At 37.0% G+C, this 21,339-nt stretch overlaps 1 protein-coding gene across 1 annotated transcript; it reads right to left on the reverse strand.

Moving 5' to 3' along the window:
* Positions 1 to 1,745: 1,745 nt before the first annotated feature.
* LOC137261759 (HORMA domain-containing protein 1-like) lies at positions 1,746 to 20,697 on the reverse strand. Its single transcript, XM_067799543.1, has 20 exons — positions 20,653 to 20,697; positions 15,542 to 15,686; positions 14,369 to 14,469; positions 13,324 to 13,344; positions 13,075 to 13,101; positions 12,763 to 12,827; positions 12,226 to 12,377; positions 9,115 to 9,218; positions 8,667 to 8,677; positions 8,151 to 8,283; positions 7,634 to 7,742; positions 7,250 to 7,341; positions 6,196 to 6,312; positions 5,514 to 5,570; positions 4,862 to 5,025; positions 4,482 to 4,584; positions 4,174 to 4,236; positions 3,599 to 3,673; positions 2,258 to 2,347; positions 1,746 to 1,850 (listed from the first exon to the last, which is right to left on the reverse strand). The coding sequence occupies exons 1-20, from the start codon at positions 20,695 to 20,697 to the stop codon at positions 1,746 to 1,748; spliced, it is 1,779 nt and encodes a 592-aa protein (XP_067655644.1).
* Positions 20,698 to 21,339: the final 642 nt, after the last annotated feature.

Below are 21,339 nucleotides of genomic sequence, written 5' to 3' on the forward strand. Positions count from 1 at the left end.
TCATGTTGTTGATCACTGGATTGTCTGGTACAGACTCGATTATTTACAGACCACCGCCATATAGCTGGAATATTGCTGAGTGCATGGTAAAACTAAACTCACTCACTCACTCACTAACGGTTCTTTAACTTTACGATTGCCTGAATTCAAACCCTTGCACGTCTCGTGGCATTTCATTGATTCTAAACTCATACTATTTTGTCAATATGGGCCTTGTGAACAGAATGAAACTTTTGAAAAATAATAAAAACTTTGGTGTCATATGTATCATTGTATGCAGTGTCTGATAAGTATTATATGTTGACTGATTCACTATAATTGCCTATGTGCTCTAACGAAACATACTTGTTCCTTTTCTAAGGTCTCTACAAGCAAAAGTTGAGAGGGTGTTTTTGTCACATGAACGACTCAAACTGTGTTGGGTAAACACCACAATTCTCCAAGAGTTCAAAAGATCGTGCATTGTGTCTGGCTACTGGTTTGGTTTATAAAATGTGTACACAGGCATTCATACGTTTTATGAAATGCAAAGTCTGAAGTGCAAAGGACTGAAGTGGGATAAATCACACGGTTTATACATTTACAACCTGAATCTTTGGGATAAAACAAGATGCAATTACTTCATGCACAAAACAGAAGTGTGCACGATTCAGCTCTTGACCAGGAAACAGTTTAAACACAGCAAACGGACCATGCCAGTGACATCCAACCTATAAACTATAGGGTTTCTGGTATATCTTAGTGTGATAAGTGTGGTCATTGAATTGGTTGCATTTCCATAATTTGGTCATTTTTCTCACTTCTGTATTGAAAATAAGAAAGATTACATGTAAACCTATTTAGGTTGATACACAATAAGATTAATATTATCAGGGTGTGGCAATTACTGAATTCTAGGAAGCAAATAAAATACATGCTAAAACAATTGTCCTTTTGTTACCTGTGACCGTCCAGTGAATAGTTGTAAACTGCACTGTGGATTTAGAAGCAGTCATAAAATAATCTGCGTCCTATAAAATATGGTTAAATCCAGCTTGAATGGAAAGTTTCATGATTGGCCAAAAAAGCATGCTTTTTCCTCCAAAGATAATCCTGAATGTCATAAATGAAAGAAGTCGATATAACAGTAAACTGTTTATTGCAAATATATCTTTAATATTATGAACAGCTGTAACAATTATCTAAGCATGATAACAAGGATGTAACTTAAAAGAATGTCTGCCCGAATATCAGTTTTCCTTACTTAGGGCCAGTAATAACTTTTGCCAACAGTGAAAATACTCTCACAACGTTTGATACAGTTTACTAAGTAATTTTTTCGAAAACTAGGCTGAAGGTGAGACAATGTAAGCTATGTAAGTGAAGCTATATTACAGAAGATGTATTTGATATTTGTAATATTTTTGCAAACTTAGCCTGTCTTGTCTTCATCTGGCCAAATGATGCCTAGACTTATTGTGTACTCCATCAATAGTCTGTCTCTTCTTGATCTGTTAGTTACTGGTAATGTAAGATTAAACAGTTTCATCAGTTACTGAGATCACAGATACAATTTCTGGATACTTTTACTTTGACAAACACAAGATGAAGTAGTAGGAATACAAACTCAGTTAATGAGTTTCTTTTCAACCATTTAAGCATGGCTGATTATAATTCCAGTAGTGGGTACGAATCAAAATCTCAAACAACTTAAGATTCTTTGAACTTTGGCCCAAATAGAGTCACATCCCTGTGATGGGTAGCAGCTACACCATGATGGCCTTGGCAACAACACTCGCTTTCTTCTTCTTTGCCTGCACACAGTGGGAGTCCTCTGCATCCTGGCTGTTACACACCTCAAACTCACTTGACTGAAACATTAATAGTACAAGCTGCCTTCTAAGTTTGAAAAAAGAAGCATGCTATTCTGCAATAATGAGACTGAGTAGCCATATGTTGAAAGTGTTGGTTTATCAAGCTGAGGACCTGGATCTGATACCAGAAACAATTTCTACAGTGTTATATGTAGCCAATTCTTAGTGTCTTCCTGCTGCCATGTGGCTGAAATACTAATAGAGAACTGTCATGGTCATCAACACATGTAGAATATTGCTACATGGAATTTATGATAACAAACTTGACAAAATCAGAGACCAGTACCTTTCAATAACATCTCCCAACAGTGGAAATGTATTTGATTCCTTCTGATTGACTACTTTCTTCTGATACTACATGTGGTGATCAGCAACAGCCTATTGTGTAATGGACTTCAACTTACATCATCAACTTTAGAGAAAGCCCTTTTCTTTCCCCTGTTTCTGTCAGACACGACTACATTTGTGATTGTGCACATTTCTGGTTCCTTTCCCTGGAATTGAGATGATAGAATATTGAGGAATATAATGTTACAATGCGTTAGCTGTCTGTGTCTGTGCCATATTATTTGAAACTACTGGATTCTTTCTCATGAGAGACTTTATCCAGGCCGCATTATTTGCTGACTGCAGCAAACTTAACTAAGTGAATGAGTGAGTGAATTTTGTTTGATGTGACTATCATTGCACTCCCCAGCAAGAACAAAGAACAACATCCAGATAGTGTTAGAAATAGATTCAAACTGTCACTAGCCAGACAACATACTGGTCCGAATAATTCATGATAATTTATAGATAATAAAACAGCGCATGTCAGAACAGTTCAAGCATTCATTTCGCAGATTAACTCTGAGCTTTAACAATGATGGGACACACTCTAAGAATACCCATACATTTTCAAACAAGATTAAAAAATAATCAATATCCTCCGCAGTGGCAGAATACTCTTCATAAATATGTCTACAAGTTATGATTATATCAAAATTTGGCATGTATATAGCAAAGTGGAAGGAGAGTATCAAAAAGATTTTTAAGTTCTGCTCCAGTAAGGAGCATTACCACTAAATTAAGCAAAAGAGAAACTTGTTGCCCTGGAATTGCATACTATAATTTAATCAGAATTCCAAACTACCAAAACACACCAGTTCACAACTTGATATGCATATGTCTGAAAACTGGTGAAGAAACTGTGAATAACTGTGAATGGTTTACAGGTTCTGCCCCAGAAACAAGCACTACCAACAATTGGAGTCAAAGTCAAGCTTGTTGCTATGGAAATACCAAAAATATTTAGTTCAGAATTCCCAAACTACCCCCCCAAAAACCATTACCCCACCAGACCTATCTATGTGCCAAGTTTTATTTCTGCACACACTTGTACAAAGCCTACCATGAACACTGGAGAGCCCTGCTTAGTCGTCTGGGGTATGCTTTCAAAAAGTGGTGAATCACTGTGGTCATACTCTGGCAATTCAGAACAGACCAGTGATGATGTTACTACTCTTCATTAAGATAGTTATTTCTAATAATGTGCATTTAACAATTTGTTTATGTTTTTGAGGACAATGTTGTTGCTAAAATTAGCAATTCAGGATTCAGGAAACATAATCAGCTCCTAAATAATCACTATCCATGCGGGCCAACTGCAGTAACTTTTGACTGGCCCGCGCAAAGGTCAAGTAGCATTTTGCTAGAGGACTGGCAGTTATTTCGAACACTGCTTCAAAATGATTCTGACAAATAACCTTTGATGTCTCTTTTGACCGGAGTCTTCTGCCACAGATGTTCATTCCCTCAGTTTTTTCCACCAACATCTCAACCTGAAAGAGTGGAAACATTACTGTTCAGTTCCATGATACAATCAGTTGTAATTGTTCATATCTAACATGTTTACAGCTGATTTAAAACTAGTGGGTTATGGAAAAGTAGTCAGAAAACATAACTTGTCCTGCATATTCTTGCTATTCTTCAACGAATTCACTATCCCTTCAAACTTCTCAGGCTGAGAATCAAAAAGATATACCTTAGGAACATTCTATTATAATGCCTAACCATAAGAAAATTCATCAATGTTATCAGTATTACCTGACAGATGTCAAAACTTTAACATTCAAAATACTCACTTCGCAATTTCATATTTATTTCAACCTATGAATTGACTTGTATCTTTCAATAAAACTGACTATAGTAAACAGAAAACATTTGTTACTAGTTTTTATTTCAGTTTGATATTTCCAGATGTATATCATTATATACATAAATACATATGTAGTCTTGAAGAACGATGATGCATATTTGAAATAATTTTACTGTTACCAACCTCATTCTTTGAGTCATCATTTTTGTCAACCACATTTACTTCAATTTGATGGGGTTTGGCAGTCTGCAAGAAAAAGGTTGTTTTAATGTTTGTATAACATATGAAACTAAATTTGCTCCACGCATAGTGTAACTGCTCACATTTGAATGTTTGCTATAAGTCTTGGGCTCCTTCAGAGCAGGACAAAAAGAGAAAAGTGTACTCATACATGTTCTGAAAATTTTTACCATAAACTTTTGTGAAACATAACTCTAGGAAGTGTAATACTCTTGAATCATTCATTCATCAAGTTTCACATCAATACTAACAGTCTTGTTTTTGTCTAATTCTTGAGATTCTCTTGTCTTCTTCTGGAGGTACTTCTGAATCCCGTCCTTCTTCACCAACGCCTTATCAACTATTTTTCCCAGTCTGGAGGAGTAAGAAAAGAAAGATCATAAAAGTAAGGATTAATTCACTTGTGTCATTTCCTCATTTCTGCTCCTAACGTTTATGACTGTATGTATTTTTCTGGATGTGTTCGATTTGTAACTATGCACAGTGACCTAATGTTCAATGCAAATGGGTCCTTAGAAAACTGTTCAGCAATACAACTACACATTCAGGGAGACAGGCTGGCATATTCATTGACTTTATAGGAGAATGATTCTGTGCAACCAAACAAAATTAGTTTTAGTAAATAACTTGCTTCTTGCCCTTCCCGGAATTTCTGATAAATTTCTCTTTCTCTAGTCTGTTCATGAGACCCTGTGCCACTGTGATTTCAATTCCAAGTCGCCGAGCAAGATGAGGAGCAAGCAACCTACTCATGTCAGTGCAAGCCATCAGAGCTCGACGCCACAGACAAGTTGCCTTCAAACACAAAAAACATTTGTATTACATAATTATATATTTTTTTCAACATGAAGTCATGGTCAAATATAGATTTGACATTGCTTGTGACCCATACAGAATGAATGAAGAACTACAGTATTGAAAAATGTCATGACATGAAATTATTTGGAGTTTCCAGATTGGCAAAAAACACAAAATAGGACTCCCTCCCCTTGTCTTCAAAAGAATGTGCATGTATTTGGTCCCATACTACAAGCGTATATTAGCAAAGTGCTGAAGTCACTACTTGACACAGCACTAGACTTTGCTTATATTTCTACAATATTTGCATCACCATGACTTCAACGTAGAACTGACAGTCTCCCACATCTAATGAACATTACCTGGTTTGTGTATGTGTAAGTAATAAAAGTCAACTCAGCTGAAATGAGCTGTACGTTGGTGTTTGTAACTAATATAGAGGCCAGTGAAGTGAAGAACATGATTACTTTTGAGTAACAATGTACCTGTACAGCTATTGAAGTCATGTCAGACAGTTGAGGGTCTGTACACATTCTGACTCCCTGAAAACAAAGAGAATATTATCCTGTCAAATAAGATAAAACAATTTCAGAAACAATTTGGTCAGAGGCCAGTCACTGAAGTCTGTAAAACAAATGGATGATATGTACTCTTATATACATGTAATATGACATTGGCCATTCAAGTGCCTCCTATATTCTGTAAAATTAAATGAACCTGCATCATGAAATTCTTCAAAGGCATTTAGAAGTTGGTGAGGTAATACAAGACACTATTATGGATGACAACTTCTTTAATTCTATGGATGACAACTTCCTTAATTCTTTTAACAGAATTAGCCTTGAAACGTCGTGTTAAAAGAATTAAAGAAGTTGTCATCCATAATAGTGTCTTGTATAACCTGCATCATGTTTATTTTGTTTGTTGTTATATGTCAAGCTAACAATAGTCCTGCTATAACAAGGCAGTGCCTATCAAATAGGCCAGAACTACCAGCTGATACCATTAACCATGCCCCTGTCAGGAGATGAATTGACATGCCCTGAATGAGTCGCCCAAACTTTCCAAACAATCCAATTTCTTTGCTTATAATAACAAACTATATGACGATGAGGTCTGTTCTGAGCTTTCATTTGGTGAATAACTTATGACTTGGTAACATCTTACTGTGGCACAGACATCACAGATGTGCTCCTCTGGAGCTTCTTCCTCCTCAGTTATGATGAAACAAACTCCATGCTGCCAGTACTTGCACACAGCACACATGATCATCAGCCCATCATCCTGGAAGAGACATGTTGGTACGCAGTATTAAATATGCACTTTATTACTATTTATTTCATACTCAAACATTCTTAGACATTCCGGACACTTTCATGTAAACCTGTAGACTCTTGGTTAGCACTTTATGAGATAATCACATCACTAGGATAGGATTTGTAAGAGATATACACAAATATTTCTGAGAAGTATCAGTCACTATCACTTGTACATATGTGCCCACTAAGTTGAAACCAAACAGACCTTACGAAGCAAGTGCGGATACATCAAACAAGAGCAATATGCAAAATGAGCAAGCGAGGCAAATTCTTGAAAGCATTAAAGTGCACAGGAAGGACCAAACCAATGTTTTCATGGGCCCTCCTGACTCTGTAGATGTGCACTGTACACTTCTTTTTCACCTTCTCGGCAGCTGTCCACAAGGCATGATGCACTTTGCTGAGTACTGTGATGAGTTTGTAAGCCAAGTGCTTGATTTGAAACTGATTACAGTGAAAACTTTAACCTTTCTAAGCATCAAGTTATTTATAGGATTCAAGATCAAATATGTGAAGGAAATGAGTTTGCATTCGCAACACAAGTGTGAGTGCACACGGTATAGATGGTAAAAAGAGTAGGTGTACAGGCCAATACAGCTACACTTTACACAAAGGAAACTATAGCAAGCAAACCACATGCTCAATGCTATTTTGTTCCCCACTTTCACAAATCACTGTGCACAGCTCCTCAGAAATTGAGCAAGTGGCTGATTGATATGATCAAAACCATCACCTAAATATCCAGACATTGAATCATAGTAAGACAAAGTTTAACTTTATTCACGCTCATTAGACTCCTTTTGTCAACCACCTGATTTTCACACATAAATTGCTTATAGCATGGTTGGCTTTCACCAGTGTACCATTATATGAAAACCCTATCTATATTGTCTAAACACTACCTCATTGCATCCGCATGGGCATCGGACTTTGTACTCATCTGCAGCTACTTCACTTGTGAGGGATACAACCTCTGCTGAATTCTTGTCAACAGCTTAAGAAAATATAGTAAGAGGGCCTAATTACTACATGTTCAAGTTAGATGTAACATTCCTTTCAATATTAACATGGCGGCTTTAGAGAGAAAGAGTTTCATGACTTGACAAATATTTCAGCCTTTTCAAAGCAGGATGCATCAAGAAAAGGCAAAGCCCATGTTGAAGCAAGTGCCTTCTCCATTTGACTGAAACTTGCATAAGGGCACACAATTCACATTGAAGGATCAAGGCAGTAACTATTACAAAATCTGTTTACAATAAAAGATCAACCTCCTGAAGTGTACTGACCAGGGGAAGGTTTTGCAGGACTAATTTCGGGGACTCGAACATCGTCCACTAGTCCTTCACCCTCTTCTGACAACTGCCTTTTCACTGCAACTGTCTCTCCAGTCTTGTCCTGTATAGTTAACCAATATGTTACGTAGACTCTACCTCTGTATGCCAGAATATTTCAACCCTTCCTTCAAATTTTGAACTGTTACTAGAATATATATAACGGCAAACTTTATGGATGAATATCTTCTTTACTCAGATGATGCAACGCTTTGATACAGATTCTCGTATCGTTGTCAAGCTGGCATATATTGAAACGTTGCATCATCCAAAGTAAGAAGATGTTCATCCATAAATGTCCTTTTCTGATTCACCAACTCTAACCATGCCAGTTACTAAAATACATACTTTCAAAAGTGCATATGAAACAATTACCATAATAAAATAAACAGTTTTAAATTTGCCACAAATGGATGAATATAGGTTCTCATTGTCACTAAGATATTACAAATCACACGTAAAAGGTACCTACAATGACATCCATGACTTCATTATCAAGGCCATTGTTGGAGATCTCCTGAGACACTTCCTGGACCTCCTCCTCCTGAGCAGGGTCCTCCTTCATCTCAAACTGCTTACCATCAGTCTTGATACGCATTTTTACACTGTTAAAACAACAATTATAGCAGAACTTTATGATTTGAACTGAAAACATTTTCAGTTCATAAATACTTTCAAAATAACAGTCCCAATTCTGGAGAAAACTTGATCTGTTGACAGCAAGGTTCCCTGTTCATCACTGGTTTGTTGTCATGATTTATGGCTAGGGGATGATGATTTTTATGGAGTTGCATATACAATATGAATGACTCCCCACCTAAAATGTACTTATGCCAAAACTTGTCACTCAAAACAAAAGCTGGAGTATAATTTGTGCTTTTATGTACCATTAACTGAAACAATCATGCAGACCAAATGAAAACCAAAACATAGGACAAAACCATAGATTTTGTAGTTATTGGACCTGTATTTGCTGATTGTTACTCACGTGTGGAATGGCTGCATGGTTGTATTTCAAGTTTGATATGAAATATGAGAAAAAAACCAACTTGCATCAACACTTAAAAACATCTACACATTGATCAAACATGCTATTAAGGGTATCATATATAATTGGATGGTGGCACTGGATCAAGATGGTTTTTAATCCACTAGTGCACAGATAATCCCTGAAAGCTATATTGTGGATGACCTTCCCTTTTCCCTTGTTAATGATTCTTCTTCAAAACAACCAATGCATAAGTACTTTAAATTTGATTATACACAGCCCATTTTTCACTGTGATAAATGATCACTAACTGATGTAAATTTAAGAAACTGATATATCATGACCAAATAACAGCATATCTTTACCATTGTGAATATACACATCCACATTACAATAATACCTAGTTCCTCCTCAGTTTTAATCAGTGATCAATGAATAATTAACTTACTGTAGCAACATCTCCAACTTTGATGTTGGTTGGCTCTTCATCAAATTTAAATCCATCAGTGTCAGCTGCCTTAAAACCTGGAGGCTCATAGTCTGGAGGTGTGACTGAAGAATTATGTATTTCTTCCACTTATTGCTTTTCAGATTAGGAGATAACAATATAAGTCAACAAAATATGATGTCATACTGGCACATATCACACTCCTGTATGTAATACATATGATGGCAATCATCAAAACGGTAAAACACGCTGAGAGAAACAAATAAATTAAAGGAAAATTCCAGTCTAAATAAACTCAGTCTCAGTACTTTTCGTTACACTCTACTACTGAATCTAAAAATACCTAGTAGGAGGTCGCTGCAGGTAACCTTTGAGACTGACCAATCAGAACACAGCTTACCAAATCGCAAAAGTGGACATTCGCAGATGCCATTAGAACTTTTCCCTCAGAAAGGTTTGTACCTGAATGATTCCGAATGCTATTTTCCATACGATTGCCAGGTAATGCACATGGTGCATGCTACAATACTGTCAACAGTGAGTAAACAGTCGCTGAAAATAGTGTTTTTGTCAATATTCCAGGATGTCAGCTTGCGGAAATGTTAGCTAATGGTCTTTTCCGGACCTACTCTGCAGAGAAGCGAGAAGTCTAACAGAGCTTTACTGCAAGTCAAATACCTGTGTTTTATGCAGATTTTGGGTTATTGAGGGATCAGTGTCAGTGACTTGTGAAATTTTTAAGTCTGTTCGACTTTCTCGCGTTTGATTGGATGGTCATAGGTCGTTCAAAGGTTGCCTGATGCGACCTCCTCCTTCATTTTGTTAGACTCAGTGGAGCATGACAAAAAGTACTGAGACTTATGTTTACCTAGACTGAGAAAATTCAACCATTCCTTCACATTTTCTAGTTTTCAACACCAGCTTTAAAAGCTCTATGGGAGGAAAACTGGGCATTAACAGGAAGTGAGCGAATTTAGTTTTATGCAGCACTCAGCATTATTCAATCCAGTGACCAGCAGCATGAGTATCGATCTGCGCAATTTGGAACCGATGACATGTGTCAAACAAGTCAGCCTGACCACCTGATTTTGTTAGTTGTCTCTTACAACAAGCATGGGTTACTGAAGGCCAATATTCTAACACAGACCTTCATGGGTATGAGCATAGATAAAGTAACATTTCTATGAAACGGTGTTCCCTTTGTTCTTTCTCTCAGTGTATACGCATAAATGTTTTTTCAGCAGTGACAACATAATCCACATTTATATACTGCTTGCTCAGAAAGTTTCAGTAGGAAATTGCTTTCACTATCACTAGTTTTATTGGGAGTGGGCCATGTCATCGTCATATGGATCCCAGCAAGGCATTAATAACCCAGACCATGATTTCTAACTTCCGCTCAAAAATATATGATGAAAATCTGACATAAATACAAGATTTGTTTGAAACTTTACACTGTGGTATAAATAAAGCAGTCATTACTCACATCTGACAAGAACATATATTTATTGATTATAAAGTTATTGGTTGAACAAATTTGACATAGACTTTCTCTCAGTTCAAGTGATGTAATTTGAAATTTTCTTCAAGAAAAGTAACTATCAAAATATGATAACAAAATGCAGATGTTAAGGGGGATCACCAAATTTGAAAAAATTCCATTTAAAAATGTTCAAGTTATTGGGTGAACAAGAATTCCCTTGGGTTTTTAATATATACATGTACATTAATTCACAAAACTCTTCAGCAAAATAGAAACTTAAAACTAAACTTTGCACTGTACCTCTCCACTAAAGGCCACATGCAACCAAAAAATCAAACATAATTAAAACACAATTATCACTTATTCATGACATAATATATATTGCTGCTTGTAAAAAAACAAATAAACAAAATATTAAGCATACAATCGTGATTCAAAAGTGCAATATTTTATACTTGGGCTTACTTCCCTCGAAACGAAGCCCTTGGGTGACTAAACCCAGTCACAGCGGGTGGATGTGCACTCAAGTGTAATGACAGCTTCCGATTGGCTGGTTCATTTGCTGATACGCTTGGGGCTCATTGTGTGTACAGAAATATGATCTGTTTGATGGGCATTTTAGAAGTATGGAGAGTCACAAGAAAGTAAGATTCTTGATGGATAACAACTTCTTTTATTGTACTTGATGCGTCGTTTCAGTATGGATTCATATATCGCTGTCAAACAAAATCATATACACTAGAAGAATTAAGTTGTTATCCATAAAGAATGTATATAGAAATGTTGGGTTTTGTAAATACATGTTCACTGAATTTGCGTTCGATCCAATCAAAAATCATCTCAGTAGTGATGATGAACTACTGTGTGGCTGGAAATTGCCAGTCGTTGAAGTACAAAACTGCAGGACTTGAAACTGACAAAAGTTTGCACCAGTTTCCATCAGATCCCAGTCATCCGAGAAAATGGATGTACATGTAGTTTGTTTGCAACCTACACACACAGAAACATGTCATGTGTACAAGTATCACACCTGCCTAATTACATAATGTGGGAGAGACAGGACTCGGGTGCACGAGTCATAAATCAATTTATTTTGTTTATGGCTTATAGCCTGATAGGCGTTAACTTCAAGTTGCATGTGGTCAATGACTGAAGCTGTGTATTGCATACTGTCTTTAGCAGACAGGCAGACAGACATTGAGCTTTCTCCGGATCCGTGACAGAAGCTGCTTACCACAATCAACAAGTTTTTTATGTAACGAGTAGATTATTTACTTGTTTGTGTACACAACCAAGATTAGACCACTGCTCACGACCTCATACTCCAGACATGCATACTGTTTCAAGCTTCGCGAACCTATTGACAACGCATGCGTTTGGAGCGCAGTACAGCACAGCTGTTGAAACCACTTTTTCACCCCTTTTTTGCTGCTTAACAAATTTGAAAACATTTGGACTATATTTTTCCAGAACATATATTTGGTCTTTTTCCTTTTTTAAGGAAGATTTGAAAGGAAATAATGTTGTTTAGACAGTTTGCATTTGGGATAATGTAACATGGTTCAACATGTGCGATCTGCTAAGGATTTGTAAGAAATATCAAATGACTTTTTAAACTCATATCTTACCTTCATCATAGTAGAGTAGTTTCATAGTCATCATTACATCATCAGGAAGTGATTTTAGTGTTTGAGTCAGAACAACAATGGTACGCAAAAGGCGGATTGTTGCCTTTCTTGTCTCAGCAGCTGTGTATGCACTGGAAATTTTCCTGCTGTTCCTGAAGGATAAAATCCTACGTCAAATTTCAGACTTTATGTGTGTTTAATGCATACACAGATACATGTATGACTTAACTGTTTTTCAGTTTACCACTAGACATAAAACAATGACAGACATGCATAAATCCACCCGCTCAATTTTCAGTTGATCTGATTTTCATAATGTGGCTTGCTTTTAACTCAGCTTACCAGTCATAACTATTTACACAACACATTCTTTAAACTAGGCTTACAGACATAAAATGTTTTTGACAGATTAACCTACAAAACTATTTTAACTTGGGTGTTCTTTAACAGAATGAAACATTATGATAAAAGCCTTGTGATAAACTTGTTTGTATTCCTTTATATTTTATTCTGCACTGGAGATACTGCTGATACAACCTGTATATATCGATGCCTCCTTCGGCTGAGTAGGAGAACTTGAAGGTGTATGACTCTATAACAGTCTGAAAAAACCCCAAAGATCATGCTGTTGGTACCTATCATGAAAGATATTGCAGAACATTGAAACTAGAAAGGGATAAAACTGTATGACATATTTCACGGCATTAAGAAAGCAAGAAACAAATACGTCATGCATAACTGGTTTTCAGAAAGGCCACATTGTTCTTTCAAATTCAGCTAATTGAAAACTCCATATCTGAGGGGCTTTAAACACCACTTTACATCAACATATATATTTTTGCAAATTACCTCCGGGTTATCTGGGTCCAAGTAGATCTGCAACATACGAACTACTGGTGAATCTGATACAACTATATGCAATAGGGATATCAATAATATTCCAGTCACAATGGAATTAGAAAATGATCTTGAATAATAAACTTCATACCCAGATCATACATTCTCAACTAACAGTCAAATCATCAATATATTCTGATTTGTTCTGAGTCTGAAACTTGATGCGTTTATCTATAAGAGAAGCTAAAATTAACTACTTACCCCTATCACAAGCATTCTTAGCTGAAAATGTGAAAACAGAATTGTTTTGGTAGTGAAAAAACTTCAACTATGATTAACAAAGATATGATATTAAACATGCAAAACAATAATCAGTTTCCAATGGAAGACACTATACATGTATTTATATGAAAAGTAAGCGTGACAGTGAATCCCCTTTTCACAATATGCATGTCATACACCTGCACAGAACTGTCAATGAAAAGCCAGTGGTTAATAGCATGAATAATAAACCACACCATCAGGCCACAGCAACATGCCACCAAGCCACACAGCCTGTTACCGTATTACCCACTTCATCATTCCTTATGACAAGCATTTATTACTAGGGACAATGACACCTACAAAATATCCATTCTAAATGACTTTCTACATTTATTTCAGTCTAAGTAAACTTCATCTCTGTGTATTTCGTTACACTGACCAACACTAAGTCTAACAAAACCTAGCAGAAGGTCGCGTCAGGTAACCTTTGAGCAACCAAAGACAGTGCAATCAAATGCGAGACAGTTAAATAGATTTAACCAATCAGACAATGGCTACTATTTAGGGATCGGAGGGACTTTCAAAATATTCAGGTCACCAACACAGATCTCTCCATAAATAAAAACCAGCATATAACACAATTATTTGACCTGCAGTATATACGCTTTGGGGTTTCTGATGACATGGTTACCATTCGCAAATATTTCTGCAAGATAACATCCTTGAATATTGTCAAAAACACTATTTTCAGCGACTGTTTACTCACCGTTGTCATGGCTGTACGTACGCCGTGTGCATCACCCAGAAGCAATTGTACGCTAAATAGCATTTGGAATCGTTTGGGTATGAACCTTTTCAAGATGAAAAGTTCATAAGGGATGTGCGAATGTGCACTTTCGCGATTTGGTAAGCTGTGTTCTGATTGGTCAATCTCAAAGGTTACCTGACGCGACCTCCCATAAGGTTTTGTTAGACTCAGTGGTGGAGTGTAACGAAAAGTACTGAGGATAAGTTTACTTAGACTGCATGTATTTAAACTCACATATTTCTTGTCCAGAGCATCAAAGCAACCCTTGACCCACTTGATGACTTGGCATGCTCCAGGACATGAACTGTCATCTCTCAGTATCTTCAGGTTCAAATCTAGCATCAATGAACTGATGTGATTAACACATGCACACCATCAATACATGTATATTCCAAAGGATTTATGGAAAACATTTAAATAACTATGTTTGGCAATAGAGTTGTGACGATACGCCCATGCCACGAAACGATACGTATCACGATATTTTGTCCTTGCATACAGAAAAATTAAAGTACTGGAAATAATGTGCTGTTATGTTATCATGTCAGGGAAGGTATTCCTCTCCCCCCAAAAAATAAAACACATCATCATGAAAGACATTTTATTAAAAATGTTTAGCATGTGTCAGTAAAGTAGTGTTTTCCCAAAAAATGGAACAGCAGGGATCAACATTGGCACAACTGGCTTTTTTGCACAGATAACAAAATAAATTTGTGAAAATTATATCAGTCGGAGCATGTCCATGGGAATATTTTCCATGAAAGTCTAAATAGAAGGGGAGACGGTGTTTTCGTAGACTGCTAAATATGTAAGTATCGTGCTGAATCGATACACGACAATCGTATCGATGTATCGTATCGTGCAGCTCTTGAATCACGATAACTTGCATATCGATTAATCGTCACAACTCTATTTGGCACATTCCTTCTATATTTCTGTGCCATATAGCAATAGCATGACATTCAACAACACGAGAAAATAAATATTCATTTTCATTGGTCATCAGAGCCTGTTTCAATATCCATGTTATTTCACAGGCGAGGAAAACAAGCACCTCTTTACTTATAACGATGCAATGTGTCATTGTCCATTCCATGAGTTAGCTATCTTACTGGTTGTCAGAATACAGATTTATTTAATGAACTTCAAAGTAGACATTTAACATCATTTTGAAGCCTCAGCTTACTTGTTTCAATAATAGCAAAAATGTATATCCAATATCATACTCATATTTCTCATACTGAAAGACCTATTTAATATGAGCTTCCATAAAAATCTCTCACAGCAGTACATTTGCATTCTACTAAATAAAGTGACATATTTCATGGTTTTAAAAATCATATTTAAGCATAATTAGTTAAAATTAATTTCTTGAAGTAAAAGCAAAGATCTCACATTGTACATTACCCTCTAAACACCTGTCTCCGAATGCATGCTCTGGGAATATGGCCCTCAGGTAGGTCACATTGGAAATTGCAACTGCCAACAATTTCTTCACAAACAATGCAGACTGCTGCTCTGTAACTTGTTCATTGGGGAATATTGAAGCCCACTAAAATATACCAATTTTCAGTGCTAAAGAATGAGCTATACACTAAGTTATGCAACAGCTTATAGTGGAATAGCTTGATAACAAATTTTTGCCAAATGGATACTTGGTGGCAGGAAGGCTCATATTTTGCACAATCGAAACATAAAATGATCAGGAGGTAGGCCATATTTACTCCAGTTTTAATTTTATTGACTAATGAAATTACCAACCTTTAAACATTTGTGACTGAAGCAAAATAAAATCACCATTTTCTCATGTTTACCTCCTTTACATGAAAGTTGTCTCCCTTTACACACAAATTACCTCCCTTCATGAACTTGAACATGAGAGTGCCCTCCCTTTTGTGTCTTCTGCATGGAATTTTATGAAAGGTTTCTGATGTTTTGGGGCATAATTTTGAGTGAGAAAGGTTAATTAGTTTGTGAAATGTTTTGAGTCATTACATACTGAAGTCATGGCCAGTAATACAGGCATACCAACCATTTGCTCATCAGATACTAGCAAGGTGAAAACAAATTGGTCAATAAGTAGTGCATTGTGTTAGACAGAGGATGACAGCAAATTAGTTGATCCATCCAATGTCACAAGACAAAACATGAAAGGTGCCGGCTTCAGGAAGCGAGAATCTAATTTGACCAAACTTTTTGAGCTGCATTCGTTACCACTGAATATTGAACTGTTAGGATTTGATGATGGGGATGGAATCCAGAATACCTTTAAAGAAAATCAAGCTAAATGGCACAAGCACTGTTTTGACAAGTGTGGGGATAGAGCAGTTGTAAGAGCCATGCAAAGGGCACATAAATTAGACGCAAATGAACATCTACCAACAACACCTGTGAAAAAGAAACTGAGAATATGTCTAAGTAATTCTGAAAAAGAAAATGAACTATCCACTGACACAATCCACAGTTCTGAAAAATATGTGTGTTTCTTTTGTGACCTACCAACAGATTGTAATGACCCAGTGGCTCAAACCATCACATTTGATTCTAATATTTGTTTGATGACTCATGAACTTCAAGACAGAAAGCTGATAGGCAGGTTATCTACAGGTGATGTAATTGCACTTGATGTTGTGTATCACAAACATTGCTACACAGATTTGTATACAAAACACAGATCATTCCTGAGAGCCAAAAACAAAGAAAGAAAGAATGAAATCGGGCCATATTCAATAGCTTTTGCAGAATTAATTTCATATGTTGAAGAACACAGATATGAGGCAAATTCAGGTTTGAAGTTGGCAGACATTGTGAAATTGCTTACAACTAGCCTTCAGTAACTTGGTGATAACAGAACTGTTAACACCTCCAGACTGAAAGAAGCTTTGCTTGCTGAAATAGCTCGGTTGGAATCACTCACATCAAAATAGGGTTCTTATCATTTAACATTGGTGACACCTTGTAATCAGATGAAAGTTCAGACAGCGATGCTGTACCTATCATGTGGGCGGCTAAAATTATTAGAAGAGACATTTTCTTAAAGGAATCAGAGTCAAATACATCAGAAAACCTATTGAAATCAAATCATTCTAGCACCAGCCACCTTTCCACCTAACAAACCATTACCAGCCAAACCTCGTGGAGCCACACTGTTAACTACAACAGATGACATTGATTTGGAACAGAAACAGTGGTTTGAACAAGTTTCTTTGCTACTGAACTGTGGACAAATACTCGCAAAAGTCAACATTTCCTGGTCAGCACTTTGCAGACAAGATGCCATCAACTCAATGTCCACCAGGTGTCACTGGTATGATGCCTTAATTCAGAGACACTGCTCATTCTCCAGCTACGATGCTGCATGCCATGAATGTAATCAAGAGTGCAATTCAGTATTTGAACCCTGGGCAAATACCTGTGTTTACTGTTGATCAACCACTTTTTACATTCCCAAAGAAGATTCAGTGGACATGGCCATAGGTAAATGGAGAAGGCAAGTTTGTAGTTTTGATGGGCCCACTCCACATAGAGATGGCATTTCTGGCATTTTAGGAGATTGGTTACAAGGAAGTGGGTGGACATCAGTTCTCACCAGCTCCAATGTAACAACGGAAGGGCCTCTGCACTTCAGAAGGGGTTACATGTATCCAGATGTCAGTGGGCTCATCAAGTTACAGTAGCTGCCCTGTGGCATTTGCAACAGAAAGCCTTCTCTGACTGCCTGGCTGAAACTGAAGACACTCTCTCATTTGATGATTGTTGTAAGGAACGGAAGAACATATCTCCACAGTTTTGCCTCTGGGACACTGCTATAAAGCTTGAAATTCTATTCCTCAAATTCTTGCTCTCACAACATGAGGGAAATTACAAGACGTGCCTCGAATCCCTATCAGATATGATTCCATGGATGTTTGCCTTTGATCATATTCATTATGCAAGATGGATGACAGTACATCTTTGTGATCTTCTCCAACTCGAACGGACTGCACCTTCCATTCACAGCGAGTTTGAAAAAGGATATAGTAACCCAGAAGACTCAATGCAAGTTCAGTATGCTTCCTCACGATCAGATTCATGAACAACTTAATGCTGTGTTGAAAGGAGATGGTGGTGTGATTGGAATCACAGAACATGAGGCAGCATTGACACGATGGATGGTAGGTGGTCCAAACATCACACACTTGTTAAAGGAGTATGAGACCAACTGCAGAACACAGAAGCCAAACACAGAGTGCCATCATGAGGATTTGCAAGTAATGTCCAAGATGTTGGTACAGCCATTTCAGATCAAGGCAACCCATTCTCAGATGACACAAATGAAATTCTGACACTGGCTACTAGGGTGATCATGAGTGAGGATGTTGCTGACAATGTACGCAAAGCAGAGGCAGCTGAAAGGAAGCAATATCAAGAATAACAATAACAGATCCTTCCTCAAAGTTTTATGACAACATCTCTAAGAACAATTTCGCCTTGCTTGGCAGTCTGCTTCTAAGAAAAACAGAACAAAAGTGTCAAGCATGAGGAAAGACGTACAGCTCATCTCCAGACTGTATGTTTCTTGTCAGCACAGGGATGGTGATATGGAAACCTTCTTTCAGCATGAGAATCATGCCTGGTCACCTTTACCTGGAGAAAACAATGAAATGAGACTAACTCAAAGCAAAGGTGAAAGTCTCAAATCCTTAGAGCCTTTAGCCACAGCTCAGTTTGTTGAACCACCTGATGTCCAAGTCAAGATACTTGATGGTGCTGCCATAGTTCAAACTCTGGATCCTGAGAGAATCAAAAAGGAAAGAAACATTGTCCTTCAAACATTTGATGATTTCTCCAATAAGGTCTTCATTCCATATGTTCTGTATCAGCTGAGTATTGCTGACAGATTGAACATTGTATGGGATCGTTATCTTCAGACAGTTTGAACTCATACACCAGACTAATTCGTGGGGAAGGCATGGCACTAAGGGTTGAGGCCCAAACCCACTTACCATCTAACTGGAAGTCATTCCTCAGGGTAAACTCCACCAAGGCAGGTCTGTTTCATTTTTTGGCAAAGAGTGTATCAAAGTGTATCAGAGTGTATCAAATGCTGATGTTCCAGGTGACAAAGTCCTCTGCACTACTCTTGAAGACACTGCACTCAGCAGGCATACTGATGTGTCTGTTCTCTAGCCATGTAATCATGAAGAGGCGGATACAAGGATGCTTCTGCACTGTAAACACGCGGCAACTCAGGACTACAAGAAAATTCTGGTGGTTGCAATAGATACAGATGTTGTTCTCAGCATTGCCATGGCATCTTGTCTTGACGGTCAGCTGTCAGTGAACTTTGGTTATGGTGCCTATAAAAGATACATTCCTTCTCATCTGATTGCTTAAAAACTTGGACTCAGCATATCCTGGGGTCTTCTCTTCTTCCATGCCTTTACAGGCTGTGACACAGTCTCCACCTTTTGTGGGATTGGGAAGATTACTGCATGGAATGTCTGGATGCCAGTGAAAGATGTCATTACTCCAGTTTTTACTCATCTGTCAATGACACCAGCACAGATTGTTGAAGCAGAATTCTCTCAACTGGAACGATTTACTGTGGCCATGTACAAATGCACTTTGCCCATATTCAGTGTGAATGAGGCACGCATGAGTCTGTTCACCCAAGGTGATAGGAATATTGAAAACTCCCAACTCAGGAGGCGTTAATCCATCATGCCAAAAGAGCAGCCTATCGGAGTGTACATATATTGGGACAAACTCTTGACAAACATCCAGTCATTCTTTGCCTGTCTGTATGGGGATGGACTTGGGAAGAGACATTTAACACCTAAGGTCTTTAATGCCTTCGTAAAAAATAGCAAAAAATGTGCAAAATACACATTTGCATTTTTGCCCCAAAAGGTAGGATGCATTTTCCAAAACTGTTGCCTCCCGTTTGTTTTATAATTATGGGCTATTAGGCTATGTCTGTGCCACATTTCAGCTTTCCTGCCAGAAATGAACATACATTTCACCAAGCAGTTCCACCATTAATATAATACAGATTTAACTTAACTAAAAATAATTAAGAAGGACTGTTAGCATCCACTTTAGTGTTCAATTCAAGACATAAATCACACTGTGGCTTGCGAAAATGTGTAACATCTAGTGCTTTCTCAAAAAGTATTGACAATAATTATGAACTACCATGATTTAATTCATGTTGTGAGATATAAACTGCTCATATAGTATCCTTTTAAACAATGCTGCAACTTTCTGGCACTGTATAAACATAAACATGATATTTGCCAATGAACAAGGACACCCAAAATCAATGCCATAGAAACACTTTAAAAAGAAATGATTTAATATTTTATCTTTCCTTCTCACTGAAACCAGGATATGCTTGGAAGGGCAATAATATGACTATATTTTCTGGAATACCCATGTTGTTTCAGACAGCAAATTAAAAATATCACAGAAATCTCAACCTTGTCTCATATATACACATGCATGGCAATACCATATATAGAAGGTGCAATGCTTACTGTCCCTGTCTTTTCTTGTGGCCGAAGGAGTTGAGCTGTTGACATCACTAATGTTAATGTCTTCAAAGCTAAATGACCTGAAGAAATAAACTAAATAAATTTGAAAAAGAAGAGTAACTGGTGAAAGTATTTGGTTAAACCAGAGACCATATACTATATGCATGGTGGTCTCTGGTTAAATATTTAAATAGCTCAAATTACAAAATCTTGCTTATATATACAACATTAGGCCTATATATATATATATATATATATATATATATATATATATAATGATGCCCTTGGGTTGCAATGCGGTAAATATCTGTGATTTGTATCTCTTCTATTTGTCCTTATGAAACTGACCAACAGGGATATATTGAAATACGTTTCATTGCAGTGAAAACAAACTCAATCACTATTTCAGGAATATATATTAAGCATTACTGGTCAGTTGTGCGATAGCTTTCTCATCATGTTACTGGTACACTCATCATATTTGGTCCAGACAATCTGGTGGTTGATAGTTTTAGAAGAAAAAAATATCTTTATGTCTCATATCATATTATGAATCGTTGTCAGTAGTTATACTCTGAAATATAGTTATAGAAACAAATAGTATAGTCTACTAGCTTTTATAATTAAAGCATTTGAAAACAGTGGGAGTGGTAAATAGTCCTCATAATGACTTGTCTGTTTAGCCAGAGA

Source organism: Haliotis asinina, chromosome 14, assembly GCF_037392515.1.
Source record: "Haliotis asinina isolate JCU_RB_2024 chromosome 14, JCU_Hal_asi_v2, whole genome shotgun sequence".
NCBI lineage: Eukaryota > Metazoa > Mollusca > Gastropoda > Lepetellida > Haliotidae > Haliotis > Haliotis asinina.